Source organism: Fundulus heteroclitus, unplaced genomic scaffold, assembly GCF_011125445.2.
Source record: "Fundulus heteroclitus isolate FHET01 unplaced genomic scaffold, MU-UCD_Fhet_4.1 scaffold_70, whole genome shotgun sequence".
Taxonomy (NCBI): domain Eukaryota; kingdom Metazoa; phylum Chordata; class Actinopteri; order Cyprinodontiformes; family Fundulidae; genus Fundulus; species Fundulus heteroclitus.
The window spans coordinates 590,346-610,036 of NW_023397143.1; the positions used below are offsets into that span (position 1 = coordinate 590,346).

General features: G+C 37.7%; 2 protein-coding genes across 6 annotated transcripts in view; both read right to left on the reverse strand.

Moving 5' to 3' along the window:
- Window positions 1–1,468: 1,468 nt before the first annotated feature.
- On the reverse strand, window positions 1,469–8,414 carry drg1 (developmentally regulated GTP binding protein 1). The gene is made up of 9 exons (XM_012876434.3): window positions 8,236–8,414; window positions 6,915–7,038; window positions 6,593–6,768; window positions 6,431–6,500; window positions 5,620–5,789; window positions 4,923–5,053; window positions 3,618–3,785; window positions 3,365–3,487; window positions 1,469–1,795 (listed from the first exon to the last, which is right to left on the reverse strand). Exons 1-9 carry the CDS (start codon window positions 8,272–8,274, stop codon window positions 1,696–1,698), a joined length of 1,101 nt encoding a protein of 366 aa, XP_012731888.2. The 5' UTR covers window positions 8,275–8,414; the 3' UTR covers window positions 1,469–1,695.
- Window positions 8,415–10,969: 2,555 nt separating this feature from the next.
- Window positions 10,970–19,691, reverse strand: part of kcnn2 (potassium calcium-activated channel subfamily N member 2) — a 44,214-nt gene continuing 35,492 nt past the window's right edge. For 2 of the 5 annotated variants that reach the window (XM_021323526.2, XM_012876368.3), the window contains 2 exons: window positions 18,184–18,253; window positions 10,970–12,718 (listed from right to left, as the gene is read on the reverse strand). In XM_021323526.2, the coding sequence (XP_021179201.2) occupies window positions 12,443–12,718; window positions 18,184–18,253 (346 nt within the window). In that variant the 3' untranslated portion in view covers window positions 10,970–12,442. The remainder of the gene's footprint in view (window positions 12,719–18,183; window positions 18,254–19,691) is intronic. The other 3 variants (XR_004930228.1, XM_036133908.1, XM_021323527.2) reach the window with 3 other exon arrangements.

Consider the following 19,691-nt stretch of genomic DNA (forward strand, 5'->3'; position numbering starts at 1 on the left):
AGGGTAAAAGGGGGGGTGGGGTAAAAGTGGTGTCTGGGGAGGGCTGATCCGGCTGTTGCTGGAGAGTAGACATCACGCTCAACCACTGCAGCTTTTACTAAAAAGCAGCTGGTTACTTAGATTCAGTCTAACATGAAAAAAGTCATCTTTCTTAACCTTCTTGTCTTTGCTTTCAAACATTATCTTGATTTTTAACATTACTTTGCAACAATTTATTGAAGGCTATAGCACTTGAAAATTTTTGGTTGACGGGTGCCCAAAAAATTCTGGTAATGCCAAGTACAGTCTTCTTCTTGTCTTTTATTTAAAAAAAATAAATAAAAATAAACATTTCACTTGTCTGCATTGTGAAGAAATAAAAGAGGGCTACAAATGTCCTTCAATTTAATGCATTAATCTCTAAATGGTACGTATCGCTAAGTTTATGTAGCCCTTATAAATAGCCTTTATTTAACCAGGTTGTCCCATTGAGATCAAAAGATCTCTTTTGCAAGAGACATGGGTAAATCAACATATGCTGCTTTATGATCAAAGATGAATGATTTCTGCTCAGTTCTAGTCTTCATCCTTAAAAAGTTCATGCTAAATATTTCAGTGTATTTGTTGGAATTGATTTATAAGAATCAGAACTACTTTAATTTTCTGATTAAACCGTATATGCTCCATATTATTCAGGACCATATACGGGAACATTGTTACACCAGATGCACCAGACCAGATTTAGCCACTGGATAATTTCCATCTATAGTCCTTAAGGCAGATAAAACTAACTATCCATACAGTGTCAATCGGTGAAACATGAATGCAAAGTCAAAAACTAAACTCAGGCACTGCTGTAATATCCAAGTTCTGTGCATGCATTATTTTGTTCTTATTTAATTTTCTATTTAAACAGCAAATAGAAAATTGAAATGCTGAAAATCAAAAGAACATCTGCTGTGTCGGCATCATGGTTGCCTTTGCACAGACTGCAGCCGTTGACTTTCTTCACCGACTTGTATCTGCAGAAACACGTCTTCCCCACCCTCCGTGGTGCATCCAGCATACCAACAGCAGTCTCTCCCAGAGCACCCACGGCTGATAATAAAAGCTTTATTTTGCTCTCCGGAGTTTTTGTTACTCGCAAACAGCGTGCATCTGATGAGCCCCAGAATGCATCTGAGCGAATGAACTGATTAACCTGAGTGGCCGTACCCCACAGGAGAAAGGGAGGGGGGGGATCAGTTTGAATAACTGGCTTCATCATCAATGTCACATAAATCACTTGTGGTTTCAAACAAGGCCTTTTTCTTTTTTTTTTTTTTTTTTACCTCCTCAGCTAGACTGAAATGTTCGCAGTGACACGAGTTCTTCAACATCACATTGCAGGAACGTTTTGTTCTCAGTTTAAATGTAACTTTCAAATTATTTCACAACTAAAAAACACACGAAAAGGGAACAGTGACAGAAGAAACAGGACAAACCAAACTATATATTTATATTTTTTATTGTACAGCTTCAAGTTCTTAATGCAAGCCTTTACCAATATTCAATATGAACTATTTATGGTGTTGAGTACTGTGGGTTCTTTCAAATGTGCAGCACTGATGTCACGATTTTAACAACACAGCAAACAAGTTGACCAAATGACGGCGGTGTTGGAATGGGCCCCATCTGCTGATATTTGCGGAGCCATGCAGTGATTTGAGACCCGGTTCACTTTTTCACCAGCTGGATAACATCTTCATCTTCCATAACATGGTCCTTCCCCACCTTCTGCGGGTTGTGTTTCACAGATGAGCCCCACACGAGTGCGCTGGAAGAAAAAGAAAAAAACAGCATTTATTTTAGGCTACTATAATCAATTTACTACAGAGGGACTTGTTTAGGTAAAAAAATAAAAAAATCCCTCTAATGCATGTGTCACTGTTTGACCCATTCACTCCCTTGAGGACGTTTAAAGCTCTGAAGCCCTAACACACACAGAGTGATTGATGCTTCTGGCTCACCCATTAGGAGATGCTGGTAAAACATCATTTTGAGTACAATATTAATGTGTCCTGAAATCACTAGAAAAATAACTACTCATTTTTGAATTTTATCCAAAAAACACTTCAAATCTCAGCATTAACAGGAGCTTTTGCAAAGAGCTACTGATGTGGCTTGCAAGGTGCAGCAAAAGCTATCCAAGCGATAATTTTTTTTATTTATTTTTGGATTTTGTCTCAATAACAAATAAATAATCAAAATCAACAGACACCCGCACGGTTTAAGCGACAGTCCTGGTAGACCAGGGTGAACAGAACGTCTACAAATGCAATGCAGCTGCAGAGTTGGATGGGGAGCGGCGGCTATTGCTTCGGTGTAATGTGAAGATCTTGAAACTGTTCTGCACGTAAAAAACGCCTCTGCAGGATCATCATTACTCTAACTGTGCCACTATGCAGATGCCAGATCCTGGGCGGACTCAGACAGCACCACCACGACCGCTCTAAACAGTAAAAGGATCAAGTTCCCCTTAGATAAAAAGAGGCACCTCGACTTTTCTAAATTTACAGTTTATATATATATATATATATATATATATATATATATATATATATATATATATATATATATATATATATATATATATATATATATATAAACACTTATTATCGTCAATAACATATTTCTCTGCTTTCTGCAACGATAAGAGAGAGAGAGAGTAAATCAATACACATACATAGTAAAATAAAATAGTAACCACTGGTCTATATATTCCAGCAAATATATGATTAACACAATAAACTAATGAACAATAAACTAAAGTAATGAGAGATCGGGCATATAGAATACACTTTAATAAAACCTTAAAACTTCTTAGTAGAAAAGAGTATATGCATAATAAATACGATGAACTTAGTAAATAATAGTAAAATAGAAAATAGTAAAAATAATTCTATCAGGTTCTGAATTATATATTCTACAATTATTTATTGTTTTAATTGAATATTTTAGTTGGACTATATGTCTCTAAACCCATTGTTAAATTACATTTAACACTAATTGTGTTTTCTTTTAGCAGAATTACTATACATATCCTCTGGTGTTTCCTCAATTTTCCATTTCACTTTGTCCCTTTTATCACAAGATTCTCATAAGGATTATTTTACTCTCATTAGTTTAGTAGAGCACACCCGTTCTAGTACATATATAGTATAAAATAAATGGAAGGTAATCCTCATAATGATTTGTGTTCAACCATTTGCTGTAAGACGTTTGCCGCTTATCCGACGTTTCCACTGGTCCGGAAATTTGTGGTCTTTACAAAAATCCCACAATATCTGTGAAACCCAGTAAAGTCAGCGTAAAGTCTTTGGTCCTCTCCATCTATAGTACTTACTACTTCAATTCTTTGATGAGATTTTTGTGAATCTTTAAGCAGAAATCCTCGACTGAAGTTCGTCCGTCAGGGAGTACAACGGGAGATGTGTAGTCAGGTAGCTGGCCTTTGGGCTTGGTGTAGCTGCCAATGAGAACATTATCCCAGTCAGTATTTAACGCATCAGTACCTAAAACCTTTTCATTTCACCTGCTTCAGTCAGAATCACTACAGAAAAAAAAAAAAAAAAAAGCACAAAGCGATCCACTCTTACATGCGGACAAGCTGTAAGTAGTCCCACATCTTCTCCAGCAGGTCGTCAAAGTTCCAGCGGTGGTGGGCAGAGATGGGGACGCAGTGGGGCACCTTGTAGATGACGTCCAGCTCCTCGATGGAGATCTGGTCAATTTTGTTTAGCACGTATATGCACGGGATGTAGACCCTGATGAGAAATTATGGCAGTCAGTAACTACTTGCTTGTGAAATCAAATTTGACCAAATCTCACAGGGCAAAAAATAAATAAATAAATAAATAAATATGTCTTTACTAACTGCATTGTGCCGTCCACTTAAGACATGAATCGAAGCAGAGAGTTTAATGCAATATTTATTTTCGCTAATCGCAAAACACAACACATCACACTGTGTCACTGGTAATTTAATAAAGCCAAGCTAAAATGCAAAACGCACAGTGAGACAAATTGTGCAGATCCTCGTTTAGCAGTACCAAGTTATCGTTCTCTCACACATTGCTGTGATGGAACTTCACCCTGCTCATTCTTTACCAAACTGCTTTAGATAAATAGGAGAAACAGCTGAAAACTAAACTACTGGAATGCATAAAAGTATCATTATAGCACAACATAGACAATCTCAATATTGTCTCATCTTTCATCTCCTTTTAAAAGATCTCGATATTTTTTAAAATCTGGATCTATTGCCCAGCCCTAACTGCTCTGTCTGAGAAACGCTGATTTAGGGTTGGGATGCCATTCACTGCGGCGTGAGACCAAGCAGGTGACCAGCATAAGGAGTTATTGTTGTATATACTTAACACACACTACAGAGGCACACGTTTGTTCGTTCAATAAACTGTTGATTGAAACTAGGGCTTTTTTTAATGCAAAACTTCAAACAAGCGAGCCAATAAATCACACCAGATTAGAGTAAATAGCAGATTAAGCATTTTGGCAGAAGATTTTGCATATTTTTCATGGGTGCAACCATCATACACAACTCCACCGCTCAACCCACAAATGGATTTTCTTTATATAAGTGACCCCATTTATAGAGAAATAATCAGGCTTTCCGACTGGGTTTTTGCCAAGGATTGTTAATAGATCAAACACAAACATAAATGTCTGTGCCCAGTACAGATATTTGTTGATTTTATGTTTTAGATTAGATTCCACGTTCATTTTTTTTTTGCACATTAGCTCAAAGAGGAGCGAAGCTCTAACACATCGGAGGTTTAAGTGCATCCGCACTGCTGCAGACGTACTGCTGGACATGGGATTTCAGATCGCAACAGGCCACACCCAGAAAGATGAAAGACGGAGGGCCCGCCTCAGCAGCTTACCGATTTCCCTCCACCACATCGATGAGGTCATCAGCTGTGACGTCGCTGCGCAGGGTGATGTCGGCGTTGTGGATCTTATACTCGGCCAGGATGGTCTTAACCGTGTCGCCATCGAGCTCACTTTGTGCACACTGATGAGACAGATAAAGAGGACGTGTATAATGGCGTGTAGAAAGATGCAGAATCAAAAAAAATAATATTAAAATGTGCAGCGATGACTACTTTTTCCACACTGTACATCACGCATGAAAAGCAGCATAAAACCCCCTCAAATCCCAATTACCCCAAAGCCAATACTCATTATGGTACTTATTATTTAAACTAGTTTATTAAATAGTTTTGCATTGATCTTTTTATACTCTCTGTAAAGTATTATTTTGCATAATAGTTTCATTTTTCCTGCATAAAGGCTTTATGACTCTATACACTTCATGTATTATATGCTGTTACTTTATAGTCATTCTGCATCATTTAGTGTGGAGTCGAACAGATTCAGAAACTTTACTTTCTCTGTTAAAATATTTGTTAGTATTTATCATTCTGAAAGACAAATCAAGCTGAAGTATGTTCCTGTTGAAAATGCTTGAAACACAAACATATACAAATGCAACCACCCTCTTCAGCGACTCAAACCGAGGCTTATGCCAGAGTTTTTCAGGCTTGTGCATAAAGTCCTGCAGTGCAGTTTGAGGCGTACTGTAGCAGTGAAGTTGATGCCTCCTTTGTCCTTCTTCTTGAAGCCAATGTTGGGCGGCTGCTTGTTAAGTCGGATGCCAAAGCCCTCCAGCTCGTGTTCTATTAGCCTCTTATGAAGAAGAGGCTTTAACACATCAAGCACTATCAGGATTAGATTGCAGGTTCGAGCCACTTGAGAGAGAAAGGGAGAAAAGAAAAGAACAGTTTGTGCTGTAGATTAGGGAATATGTTTATGTTTCCAGTAGATACAGTTAAAAACATTAAACTAAATAACACCCTCTCTGATATTTCTTATTAGTTTAGAACGACTGTTTGCCAACAATCCCCAGATGGCCAATATTAAATGCAATATGTAATTATGGACGTGAGACAATAATTAAACTGAGCTACCAAAAGATCATGTTTTATGATATAAATGTACTCTACCTGACAGCTAATCCAGGGTTTGCACATATCTTCAAGTCAAAATTGCACATTTTTCCACACCTCAATTTTCTAATTTCTCACATTTAATCTACTTTAAAGTTTACTTTGAAATCAAGGTAGATTTAAATATGAAAGCTACAAAAATCTAAAACTGGAAAAAATGACATGAGTGGTGATTGGATACCACTTTCAGACAATTGGGCAGAGAATAAATCCTGGAAATAATACTTTTAACACTATATGTTTTTATGCCATACTTATCCTGACCTGAAAAATCTTGAATCAACTTTCATACTTTTCCAGTTTGTGTAGTACCCTGATAATATTTAAAACATTACTTTTAACCGTATTAGGTTTTTCACCAACATGAACATGAATAGAAATACCTGCAATGACCTGCCTGCCTCTTCCCTTGCCATCCTTGGCTCCCTCAATGATTCCAGGCAGATCCAAAAGCTAGAAAGAAAGAACTTAAGTTAAATAAATTTTCATCTCACACAGACTTCTGCATATTTCCTCTGATTATGAAGAAAGAAGAAATTCTGTACCTGAATTTTGGCACCTTTATACCGAATGACTCCAGGCACTGTCGTAAGGGTGGTGAACTCGTACGCTGCCACTTCTGAGTACACACCTGCAAGGTTACTTAGGAGGGTGGACTTTCCTACTGATGGAAAACCGACAAAACCCACTCTGGCATCACCAGTTTTTGCCACATCAAAACCTGAAAGTCAAGTAAAACATAAACATGTAGTTATGGCTTATAAAAATATAACTATATTTTGATGTTTTGTAGGTGAGCCAATTTATACGGAAATAAGCCCAGATTGGAGCAGCACTTGATCTAAAACCACGGCATTGCGATAGTACCTTCCCCTGTTCCACCTCCGGTGCCTCCTTTTGGTGTGATCAGTTCCCTCCTCAGCTTTGCTAGACGTGCTTTGAGAAGACCCAAGTGGTGAGCGGTGGCCTTGTTCTTCTGCGTCCTGGCCATCTACAGGAGGATGTGACATGAATCAGTGATTTACATTAAAATTAAGTTTATTATGCCTTGGAACCAGTAGACAAAAAAAAACAAAAAAAACAATTTATAGAGAGAGCCTAAACCTAAAGTGCTTGAGTTATTTCCTGGCATGAGAACTGCAGGTATTTTAGTCCCCCCCCCCTGCCATTAAACACTGCATGGCTATAAAGCACCAACCAGAGCACAAAGATAAAGAAGATCTTTTAAAAAGGATCAGGTCTATAAAATCATACTTTATCAATATAGGTTCATCTCAAAGTCAGAGCATTACAATACAACCCACTACAAGCACTTCTTTACTCTGGATTTTTGGAAAGTTTCAGCGAGATAGGTTTAAGATCACTTTGACTTAAATTTAAGACCTATACAAGTTACATAACTACTACTTAATAACGTATATTTAACTTACTGCTACAGACCAATTGGTACAATAGACACTGAGGTCTTGATATATTTCAAAAAATTGTAACAACTTAAAAAAAATAGCTGGACGCTCGAGAACAGGCATACGTTTTAAAGTTTCCTTCTGCATCCCAGATCACACAAAATATAAACACACAATATTATTATTGCCTGTGTGCAACCCATGCTGCTAAAGACTGAACAACATTGCACAGCTGGAAACACAGATGTATATTATTATAATAGCAGATTATGTAATAATCTCAAACAAAAATATATCATTCAATAAAAATGATTTATATAATAACACGTAGTAAAAAAATAATTACACAAATTAATAAAAAGTTACACTACTTATATAGCTGCTGTAGTTTCTTTCCTGTTTTGCATTACTGGACCAATGCAGTCATTACCACATCAGTTTAATTAATTAAAGTTAATTCACATGTAATGATCAATACTGCCTGCACAGTCTGATTTATTCCACATAAAAGTTTTTTTTAAATTAAAAACAAAACGTAATTCAGTTGCGGCTGCTAGTGGTCAAACCGACGTTATTTTTTTAAACATCATATCGGTAGTATCGTGTTCCTTAAATCAAAGTATATCTATGAGTAAATTACATAAGTAATATTTAGTTTCAAAACTTGATAAACTGTGAAAAAGCCAGAAACTGCTGTCGGGTCCTTCTGCTAGCGCTAACTGCTAGCTGTTAGCTAAAACGTGACCAACTCAACCGTTCCCAACCGGCAATTTTTACCTTACCTCATTTTCTATCTCCGCTATTTTGGCGAGTATACTCATTATGACTATCTATCCGGCTCACAATTCACGCTAAAGAAATGAGTTCTGGAAATGTAACTAATTATGTGGCAGCGTTTAGCCCGTTAGCACGCACACGCCACAGAAACGCCGCTGCGCGACAGTTCACAGCAAATCTCGCGATATCGAAAACTGCGCAGGAGCGCTTTGCCTCGCGTGTTGACTCACAGGATAGGATGATCATCTTTGTCGCAGACAGGCATTACCTGCTAAGATTTAAAAAACAAGTGTAATCAGAAATGTTTACATAACCGGTATTACTTACATTTTTAATATTAGTATTTTTTTCATAAGGCCATTAAGTTTGGTCGGGATTTTTCTGTGCTTCTTCAAAACAAATTTGGTTTGTTAAATCTTTAATTAAGTTGTGAAAAACTTTGATGAGGATGCCATTTACTCAGGAACCACCACTGTTTCCTGTGTTGAACATTAGTTCCAGATTATGCATCGGCAGCATTTTTGATATAAATATATAACTCTTTAGTTATGTGAATTTTGTAGCTATTAGGAGACAACTCTATGATTTGAGATTTTTTCATGTTTAAGAACAAAAAAAAAAAAAAGGTTTAAATGGAAATTCATTTCTTTAAAATTGTTCCAAGATTGCTCTGAACCAACAATAATCAAACATCTTACTGCAGAATGCTTTAACTGTCTTACACGTAGGGCCTCAGACTGCAAAAAACAGTCTAACTTCTTGCGATGTTTATCTCTCACTGACATGGTTTCAACAATTTTAGCCCTTTCACTTAGTCTATGTATTTTTTTGTGGACTGAGAATTTTTTTTTATTACTCAAAATGCCAACTCCATGTATTTCATTGGGATTTTATACGATAGATTAACACAAAGTAGAACACAGTTGTGAAGTAAAAGAAAAAATAGAGGCTTTTATTGATTACAATCTAAAAAGATTAAGGTACATTTGCATACAGCCCCTTTGACTGATTATTGGCAGTTGCAGATCTTTTGAGATATATCTATGCCAGCGTTGTGCATCTAGAGACTGACAGTAATTTTGAAAACTTGGCAAATTTTCTCTATTGGCTATAAGCCTGGACTTTGGATGGGCCATTTTAAACATTGTCAAATTAAAATATACATTCAGATGAAGGTGTTTGTCAGATTAAAGGTACGGTACATACGATTTGAAAATCACAACCTCTAAGCAGGTACTAAATATACTTGTAATTAAACACACCTTTCTGTATAAAAATGTTTTCTTATTGATCTGCTGCAATAATCTAATCTTAAATGTAATGTTTTCATTAGCCATAAACATCATCATGATTAACAGACATAAAGGTTTGAAAGACCAATCCGTGCGTTATTAATCTGAATAATGTGTTTCACTTAGTAAATTGAGTTACTTAAATAAAATAACTTTTTATTAATATTCTAATTTATTGAATATGGCTGTAGGATTGGTGTCATTGCTGTAAGGTCAACATCTGTATGAGTCTAAAGTTTTTTGCAGCTTCTGGCAGATTTTTCATTCAGGATTGCTCTGTGTTTAGCTTCATTCATCTTCTCACCAACTCTGACCATTTTGCTCGTCTCCGAGATAATACTACTAGTACTGTGTATAAGTTTGTAAAATCATTTTGAGTGGTCACTAGCCAAAAAGTCTAAATTAAGTTAGACCATTTACCCTCCAACTTATTTACAGAGAAGGGAAAAGGTATGTGCTCCCTCAGAGATTTCTTCTGTTTTTGCTATTTTAGCACGTCTTAGATCATCAAATAAATTTGAACATTAGACAAATACAAATACAATCACATAAAAGCCACTCAAACCAACCTGGCCCACTGTGAAAAAGCAATTACCCCCAAACCTTATACCTAAAACTGCTGCTCATATTCAACTTTGTAATACCTTGTAATTAAAAAAAATTTTTGTGAAGGGATTTTGGCTCACTGTTCTTTGCCAAATAGTTTTTATTTGGCCACATGTTTTTTTTTTGTTAATTTTTTTTCATGATGAAATCCCTGTTTAATGTCATCCATCTGATGCAGATTTAAATCCACACCTTGACAGGGAAGTCACAAAGTATTTGGCCAATCAAAAACCTTCATCTGCTTAATTTGAACCATTTATAGGTGGACTTGCAGATGTGATTTGGATCCATTTCCTTCTGCACAACCCATGTGCAGGTAAGCTAAACCGATGGCCTGAAAGTATTTTGCTTTAGATGTTCTGGGTTCTGTTGTAACCTCCTGGACTAGTCTTTGATGCGGTCTTAGAGTAATTTTGGTTGGCCTCTCCAGGAAAGGGTCCCCAGCATTCCACATTTTATCCATTTGTGGATAACGGCTATATGGTGGAGTCATAAAGCCTGAGAAATAGCTTTGAAACCCAATTCAGATTGACAGATGTCAAAAACAAATTTTCTCATCTGTTCTTAAGTTTTCTTTAGATCTAGGTATGATGTGTTTCTCATTTGAGATACGTTGCCTACTTCATGTTGTCAGGAGGGTTCTACATAATTGATTTCTTGGTTCTACAGGTCAAGATATTTTCAAGCAGGTTGCAAGGTTAGTTTTGGATATCCCTTAATAAATTACATAATAAATTGAACATATTTGTCAGGGTACAAACACAATATAGGCATCTAAATATACAACACATCTTTTTAAGTCACCTAACAAATCACACCAGGAAAAAAGGACACAGGTCTGTCTAATTGGGTATTTTTTTTATTATGTTTTATCATTCAGTTGCATACAACAGAATCTCTCATTGGTTTCTACATTGTTAATGTTTGTGGACTGCACATCTGGTTGGTTTATAATTGAATGCTAGCCGAGCTGCTGATTTAATGAGATCTTTACTCTTGAAAAGGTTACATTACCGGGGTCCTACGCTGAAGTTATGCCTAATTAGTTAATTAGTGATGTGATCTTGAAAAAACCTAGACAAAGGATCTCCATCTCAAGATCTCCCCAACCCTGTTTCAAATACGCTTTTTCTGTTTTTTCACCTGTTTTCCTGTCATTTATTTATTGTAAGAGGTGTGCTTGTCCTCATGAAAATATATAAAAATATGTATTTTTAAGCTTCAAAAGGTAGATAGGATTTACAGTTGTTTTAGCATATCTCGTTGCCCAGCTTGGAAGACAGAGAGCATAAATAACAGAGGAGAGAAGGACAGGAGTTGAGACACACCAAGGCAAGGGTGGAATTACTTTGTTTATGATCATTCAGTGCATTTCTATAGACCTCTACTAGTCTAAGTGAATGCGTTTATACCAGGAACAAAAAATAATTATAGAAAAAAACCCAAACAAAAGGAGAAAAAAAATGGGGCTTTGTTGGATTAGACAAGACTACAAATTGAGAACTGACAACAAAAAACCCATGCCCAAATTATTTCCTTTAATGGGTTACACATCTTTAGATCAGATGTCAGCCAGCATTGAAGTGCATTCTTGAAGAATTAAGTGCAAGTACAGATTTTCAATGCATTCAATCAAGTTGAGGATTAAAATATTTGCAACCTCCCCACCCACCCAGCCCCCCTAAAAAATAGTCACTTTACGGGGGCCACAGGGGCCACTCTGCAAAGGAAAACCACTATAGTTGATGCTGTTTTCTAACCTAAAACATACGTGTATGTTTCCTCGTTTTAAGCTTTTTACGTTATCTCTGAGCGACAGTGTGTTGGGGTGATATTTACCTGCCGTCTAGTGTTCATTTCTCTATTGTTGTCATACCACTAACATGCTCTCTGTCTGGTTTCTCAGTAGTTTCTCAGTTTGCAGCTGAGTCAAGCCAGCAGAAGTTCAAAGTCCATGAGAAGCACTATTTTAGTGCAATAGTTTCACACCTGGTAACCTCGATACCTAGAGCTGGCTACCTCTGCATAGAGACGGAGTAGAGTTTCTGTCAGAACCTCGCTGAGGAGTCCTTCCTTTACCGAGGGAAGGGCCATTATTTGTGGTCTATCACCAGAGCATGGATAACAACATGTTTTGAGGTAATAAAATAAGAACAGCATGAAGTTATCCGTGTTAAAATGCATCGTCCCCAGTAAATCGGATTCTGTCATCAGAATTTGGATAATACTTATTGAAACCATAAGGCTTTACAGTAAATGCAACTTGGCCATATGATGGCAAAAGTCTTGAGCGGAGGCATTCCCCGTTTGGACTCTAGCTGCTCTCCGAGGAGGTTGGCGGCGCTGTGGAGGATGACCTCCTCCGTGACACCGACTGCGAGCGCTCAGGGTTGTGTTTGTCGTAAGGCTGGAGCTGCACCTCCAGGAAGTCCCTGTGCTGCTGGCTGATGACCTGGCTGATGAGTCCAGGAAGAGCTTGCAAGTTAGTCAGTAGGGTTTCCAGCTTTGTTTCCAGCAAGGCGATCCTCTTCTCCATGTCCTCCCCTCTCTCGTTTAAATCTGACACCATATCATACATGATGTTCTGCGTCTGCAACAGGACAGCAGAAACACACTTGATGCAATCAATATTTCCAACCTGTAGTTCATCATTAACTGGTAAACCGTGAAGGTTATAATGTACAAAATAGAGATTAAAAGAATTCCTTTACATTTGTTTAAACATGCAGTTCATGTTTATTCTGTAAAAAAGGAAAGAAAAAGTGACCAAATCAACTTAAAAAAAATTCAAACATATGCTTTCTTAATGCATTTATTCCAATTTGCAGACTGCACTTAAAAATACCTGAAAACCAAATCAAGGATTAGAGTCCATTCACATAGTTAAGAAGATAAAATCAATGTTAGGTACAAATATTTACATTTGTGCATTTTGGAAGTTGAAACTTATGAATTAAAGACATGTGGAGTTTTTTATAAAGAACAAAGCTGAAAAATATTGCCATGTAATTCAAATTCTATAAAGATATAGAAAGGTATAAATACTAAATTTAATTACTGTCAAACAAAAATACAACTAAGCATCCAAAACCAAATAAAAGCAATGGATTTAGAACTGAATACATGCTACTTTGATTATTTTTAGTTTCATCCCCAGTTTTTCTTTCATTAATCAATGTTTGCCTCCAAAAATGGGATTATCCTGAACCTTGACACCTAGTTTTGGACTTTCTTGATAGATTCTTCTTATGTTTCTAACTGGTAGATACAAGAAGATTTGACCCACATTGACATCTACTGGTTAAAATAGGAACTGCAGTGAACGTTATAAAAGTCAAAGGGACGTTGTTTGCATCCAAATTCTCTCGGGACATTTGATTTGCAAACGTGTATCCATGGACCTAGAATGTCAGTTTGTTTGGGCCTACTGTTCGCTAAGGGATTTTACTAACAGTGAAAAAAAACTGCATAAAAAAAGATAGAATTTCAAGAATAAAACATTAAACAATAATTATTCCACAATGTGTGTGCTCCATAGTTTATGTAAGGTGATTCAAAAACTCAAGGTGACAGAGCTGAACTATGACGACTTTTAAAGGTTTTAAATGGAAGTAGATTACTGCAGAGGGAAAATTAATGGGAGCTTTGTTCAGAAACATAATCTGAAATATGTGACTTTTGCTCACACAATAGCAGCAGCATGCCTCATGTCTGGCATTGATCCATTTTCTATACTGGCATAATTTTTGCATGGTTTGAAGGTGTTTTTTTCCAGCTCCCAGTAGGTCAGAGGCGGGGTTGGAAGCTTTTCGCGTGGTCCCCTGTTTGTTTTAAAGTTAAAACATGTTAACGATACATATTCCTGAACGAATGTTTAGTTTTGTGTGTCAGAACACAAACCTGGTCTGTTTAAAACTATTAATTAGACACGAGAAATTCCTTCACCTCCAGAGACATAGGAAGCAGAACGCCATGATTTTGAGTCTATTAAAGTTATAGTAACATAAACTGACTTCAAACTTAGATGACTAAACATAATGCTAAGACAATTTAACTAATCAGAAATGGTTAGCACCCTCCCTCCACAAAGCTCCACCTTACAGGTTCATGGTAATATCAAGAGCACTACCTTTGTACTTGGGCCATTTTCAGGGGTAGATTGCTACCATGGTAGTCTGTTTTCCTCTGATACGTCCAATGGAAATGGAAATTGGATAAATAATGGTCTTAGGAACCCACTCTGGTTCTTGCTATCTTTTGAGCTATTATTTTTCCATATATTTTAAATAATTTTAATTTTAGCCATGTATATCCTAACCTATATTTCATCTATTTTCCCTGTTAAAAAGTTTTTGTTTGAACGTCTGGAAACCTTTCCTGTGGCACATTTTTGCTCTTCACCTACATGCCGCCCATGTCTCCCGTATTTAAAACATACAATAGGAAATGTTAGGGCCAACATATAAATTCTTATCCTACACATAACTACATCACCTTCTCCTCAAATTGACACATCCGGGTCACGTGTTTTAAAAACAGACTTGAAGAGCGTTTGATCTTGTAACAGAATAGTTGGAGTGGTACACAAAAAAATAGACGATGGAACAAAATTTATGTTTTTTTGCCATCAAATTCAGAGTGAAAAAGGTCACTGTTTTGAAATCGGCTATTAAATATAGAGTGCCACATTTCACCATGCTTTAAGAGTGAAGCTGCCAGAGGAGGATTTCTGAGGCATTATTCAGTGTAAGACTAATAATCCTTGGCAGGCTAGAGGCAATGTCATCCATCACTTACCGTGTCCTCTTCTGATTTAAGGCAGGGATGATTGAATAAGTTGTTTATCTATTGCTGTGTTGACTAAAGAACCATTGACACTTCTGAGTATGTCAGTGACAACAGTACCAGTCATTTAATCTAATGTATCTCTGTTCAATATGTAACTTTGCTGCCTCTTGGCCAGGACTCCCTTGAAAAAGAGGTTTATAATCTCAATGGGATTTTTCCTTGTTAAAACCCCCCCCAAAAAAACAGGTTTACTTTGTTCCATGACATCTATAAATCCATGACTACTCATCATGCAAAGATCTCTGAGTGAATCACCAAATACTGCAAAAAAGTGTTTCAACCTCTTGAACCTTTATCCAATTTTATCCATGTTACAATAACAAATGTTTATCAGTCAAATTTTATGCAATTTGTCCATTTTATGGAAAAGGTTATTTGATTACTTGATCACTTGATTTGGTTATTTGAAGTTTTTATCCATAAAAATGCATGGCACATATTTTCATTCAGACCTCATGAATCGATAGAACCATCTTTTAGATGGAAATACCGCTTTCAGGGTATTATAACGAACACATATTTTAGGGGATGTCTTTATTTATTTTATTTTTATACACTGTATCTTGAGAATACAATTTTTGCTACTTTGTTGGAAACCAGTACATGAATCGGCTTTGTAGCTTTGGCTGTGTTTTAAATGTTGTTGTCCTTTTGAAAGGTGAACCTTCATCCAGTCTCAATCCCCCCCAACCCCTTTGTAATTGTGCATTTGTTATGAAGAACCCAAGTGCAGGGAGTGGCTGTGGCAAAAAGAGAGTTTTTAATAATTAAAAAATAAGAAACTTACAACGGGAGTCATACGGGGAACAGGTGAGAAACAGGCAGTGTAGCGAAGAAATGGAGAATCCAGCAATTAACAAATAAAACCAGTGAGCTTGGATACTGAGGCAGGGATGGAGAATAACAAATTAACCAGATAAGGAAGAGTGGAGCAGCTGAGGCAGAGAAGCTGAGGGAGGGAGACTAATTAATACAACGATAGCTGAACCAAGACACAGGGATCACTGTTGATCTTTCCACACTGGTCTGTATTTTCTAAAAGAAATAAAATCCAAACTGTGCAAAGAATGGAAGCCAAGAATAAACTAAGAAACTAAACATAAAGGAATTAACTAATATGGTAAAACTCTAATGGCAAAATTAGCAATTGATCAAGGCACCATATCAGGAACATAAATAAACAATAAGGAAATTCTACATCTGGCCTGGTGTTCTGGTTAGCTGTGATAAGATCTTGGGGGTCAGACCAGCTGAGCTGCTGATGGCTGCAGCTCCATGTTTTTGATGATACCTCTGGGCCTGTGTTTCAGTCTAACCCTGTTTCTCTCCTAGATATAGCCATTGGTGGGGCTCTTATGCAACTAGTGTTATCTGTAGTCCTCTTGATTGGAAAACTGGCTCCGCTTATCTGCTTAACCAAGTTTTTTTCCTTGACACAGCCACCAATGGAGCTAGTCTGCCATGACGCTCTCTAACATAGAAAGTGTTTTTGATTTTGTGCCTCTACTCTGTCTTCTCAAACCCCCAGTCAGTTGTGGCAGATGGCCATTCGCACTGAGCCTGAATCTGCTGGATGTTTCTTCCTGTCAAAGGAGAGTTTTCCTCTTTTCTGTTGCTACGTGAATGTTTGGTATGAGGGATTTCTACAAAGTGAACGACACAATGCAGGCGATTGTCCACTGTGGCTATATGCTCATCCAAGAGGAGTGAATGGTGACTTGAAGCAATCTGCTTGATTTGCTTAGATAGGAAAATAAAGGTTTTGTCCTTCCAGCACGCTGCCTTCCAGATTTTTGATGTGCACCTTGTGTGAAAAGCAAAAAAGAGGACTCATTTTGCCTTTTTTTTTAGACTCTTTCATAAAGGCCATATTTGTGGAGTGCAAGACTAATAGATCGTCCCACCTTAGGTGTGGATCGCCACAACTCTTCCAGAGCTGAAATAGGTTGCTTCACTGATTAAAGCTGCCTTCCCTGGCATGCCGCACTTTTCAGATTTTTACTTGTCGCAAAAGAAAAACATGTATCTTTTTTGTTTCACTTCACACTTATGTGCCATGTTGTGCTTTTTCTTAACATAAAATTCTGTTAAAATAAATAACAATTTGTGGCTGTGATGAGACAAAATGGGGAAAAAAATATCCAAAACAATGTATTTGATGCAGCTCTATAGGTGCAGAGCTGAAGTATCTCAGACCTACCTGTAAATTATGAAACGAGAAGGAATTAAACTGTGATTTCAAACAATCTGGCCCCGCATTTTGTGAAGCAGGAAAAATTAATTCATGAAACAAGAAAGCAATCAAGAAAGGATTCACTTCACGTGTGAAACAAGTCCACGAGCAGACATTATGAACCCAAAAGGGAAAGGACGCAATCAGAGACTAAATGCATAGATAGCAGAGGCTGTAAGGGGGGTAATGCATTAAAGAGAAGCATTGTGATCTGATGATTTTCACAGTGCACTGCAGTGGCTATTCATCTTAAGCCACTGGCCATGTTGAGCTCAATCTTTCCACAGCAAACCTGGGAAGGAAGAGGCTTTACTGCCCTCTTGTGGTCGTGGACTCCTATGACAACAGCTCAGACCAGGAGAAGCTGAGCTGGCCATTAGAACCACTTTCTCCCCATGCCATGTCCAAACTCTGACTGCTGTTTCAGAGGCGATGCTAACGAATACCGTCCGTGACATGTTGGCTTGAGTCCAGCAGTGTTGTGCTTTTGAATGTCAAAGTGGTCTCCTTTTTCCCCTTCCCTGCCTTTATTTCAGACTAAATCATCAGATCACATTGTGTCTCCCTTCCCAGGTCAGTGTTTGTGCTGTGTCAGGCTGGCCGCCCTGCCTGCTCTCTACAAGAGGGATTTCCATCTGTGGTTAGTGACTCTAACGGTGAACAAGATGAAAGATTACGCTGGATTAAGAAAAAAGAAAAACGGCTTTGTATCTTGGGGCCCTTTTTCATGTAGTGGCTGTCCTGGGAAAAATATGTTTAAACTGTAAAATAAAGAGGGGTTATTATTCCATACTCAGACACTCTTAGGCGAGTGCAGCGAACAACAGATGCAGTGATGTGAAGCCTGTCTGTTTATTTGACACCTGTAGACTTTGTCTACACAAGGACACCGACTCAGTGAGCGAAACAGCATGCACAGAGCCCGCTCACGGGAGTTAAACAAGCCTTATTCACAGTGTTACAGTCTATCTTACCTTAGCAAGGTCCACTAGTGAGTTTGCTTGGTCATTCAGCTTGCGTTGCTCCATTTTAACACTTCTCAATCTGAACACAAGACCATTCAGAACCCGGTAAATCAACGCTATCAGAAGTTTTTAGGTTGTGCACACACAAGGGCATACACACGGAGAGCACTCCTGGGACATGCACAGGATGTGTGTAGAGAATGAAGGCATTGAAGGGAGGGGTGGGGTGGGGTGGGGGAGATAGGAGGGGAAGGGAGGGCAATCTGTTTGGCTGAACTGCATGCAAGTTGGAAGGAGGCCACGGAGAGGGGAGAACGAGACCAGGTCTACATCCCTGTCTTAAGCAAACAAAGGGAAGGAGGACGTCTCTGAGTGTCGATGTTGTAAAGAAAAAGCACTAATTTCAAGTCCAGGTTGACACGTAGCTTTGTAGAAAAACAAAGAGGTCCTCTGTCGTCTCTTTATCTTTCTGAGTAAATCAACGTCGTCTATGTTTATGGATGCAAACAGAAGACATGCAGTGCTCTCTATCTATGTTATCATACCCCTTGAACATTTGCTCATTTTTACACATTAAAGCAACGAGCCGTACCATATTTGATTGGGATTTTGTGAGAGAAGCCAACACAAAGTAGAGCATAATTGTGAAGTGTAGAAAAAAAATTATAGTTTTTAAATCTTATCCAACACTTACAACTTTGTTTAATCACCATTTGCTGCATTTCCAGGTACACACCTTTTTATTGTTATGCCCAAAAGTTACATTTTGGACTTGTCTGACCAGAGCTTGTCTTCCGCCAATTCTATCGGCATTACCCATATTCCCTACTTGTGGCAAACTAAAATAAAGATTGCTTATCACTTTCTTTGAACAAGGGCTTTCATTTCCTTTATTTGTGAAGTCCACGTCTTCTCCCACTTGAGCTGTTCATCTCTGTAGCTCCTCCATGGGCTTGTTGGCTCATTTCTGTGATGACTGCTGCCCTCGCCTGGCCTCAGTTTAGTTAGAAGGTCATGTCTTTGTAGGTTTGCAGCTGGGATATACTGTATCCATTGTCTGATAACTCACTGAACAGTGCTTTATGAAATGTTACAAACATGGAATATGGTTTTATAAGCCAACCCTGATTTAAACAACTTCAATGTGTCAATAATGCGCTCTAACAAACATCATCATAAATCAAGTGGACCCTTTCGGTTAAGTGACTTGTGAAGGTAGCTGGTTGCAATTCATTTTAATTAGGGGCATCAGAGTAATAGGGGTTGAATACAAATGCAGATCACATCTTTCAGTATATTAGTAGTCAAAATTGTGAAAAACAAGCCATGTTTTTCTTCTTCTCCACAATGAGGCAACTATTTGTGTGGGGCTAGCACATAAAAATCCCAATGAAATATATTGTACAGTGTGTTGTAATGTGATAAAATGTGACATAATTCAAGGGATATCAGTACTTTGCAATACACTGTAAAGATTGCCATCTCGTTGCAATTCATTTCAAATCTTTTTCTCGTTC

Coding starts and splice junctions, on each gene's coding strand:
- drg1 (XM_012876434.3), bottom strand. CDS start 8,274: ATGAGTATACTCGCCAAAATAGCGGAGATAGAAAATGAG. Junction 3,786..4,922: donor GATGTGGTGGAGGGAAATCG/GTAAGCTGCTGA, acceptor ATTTCTCATCAG/GGTCTACATCCCGTGCATAT. Junction 1,796..3,364: donor CTCATCAAAGAATTGAAGTA/GTAAGTACTATA, acceptor TTTTTCTTCCAG/CGCACTCGTGTGGGGCTCAT.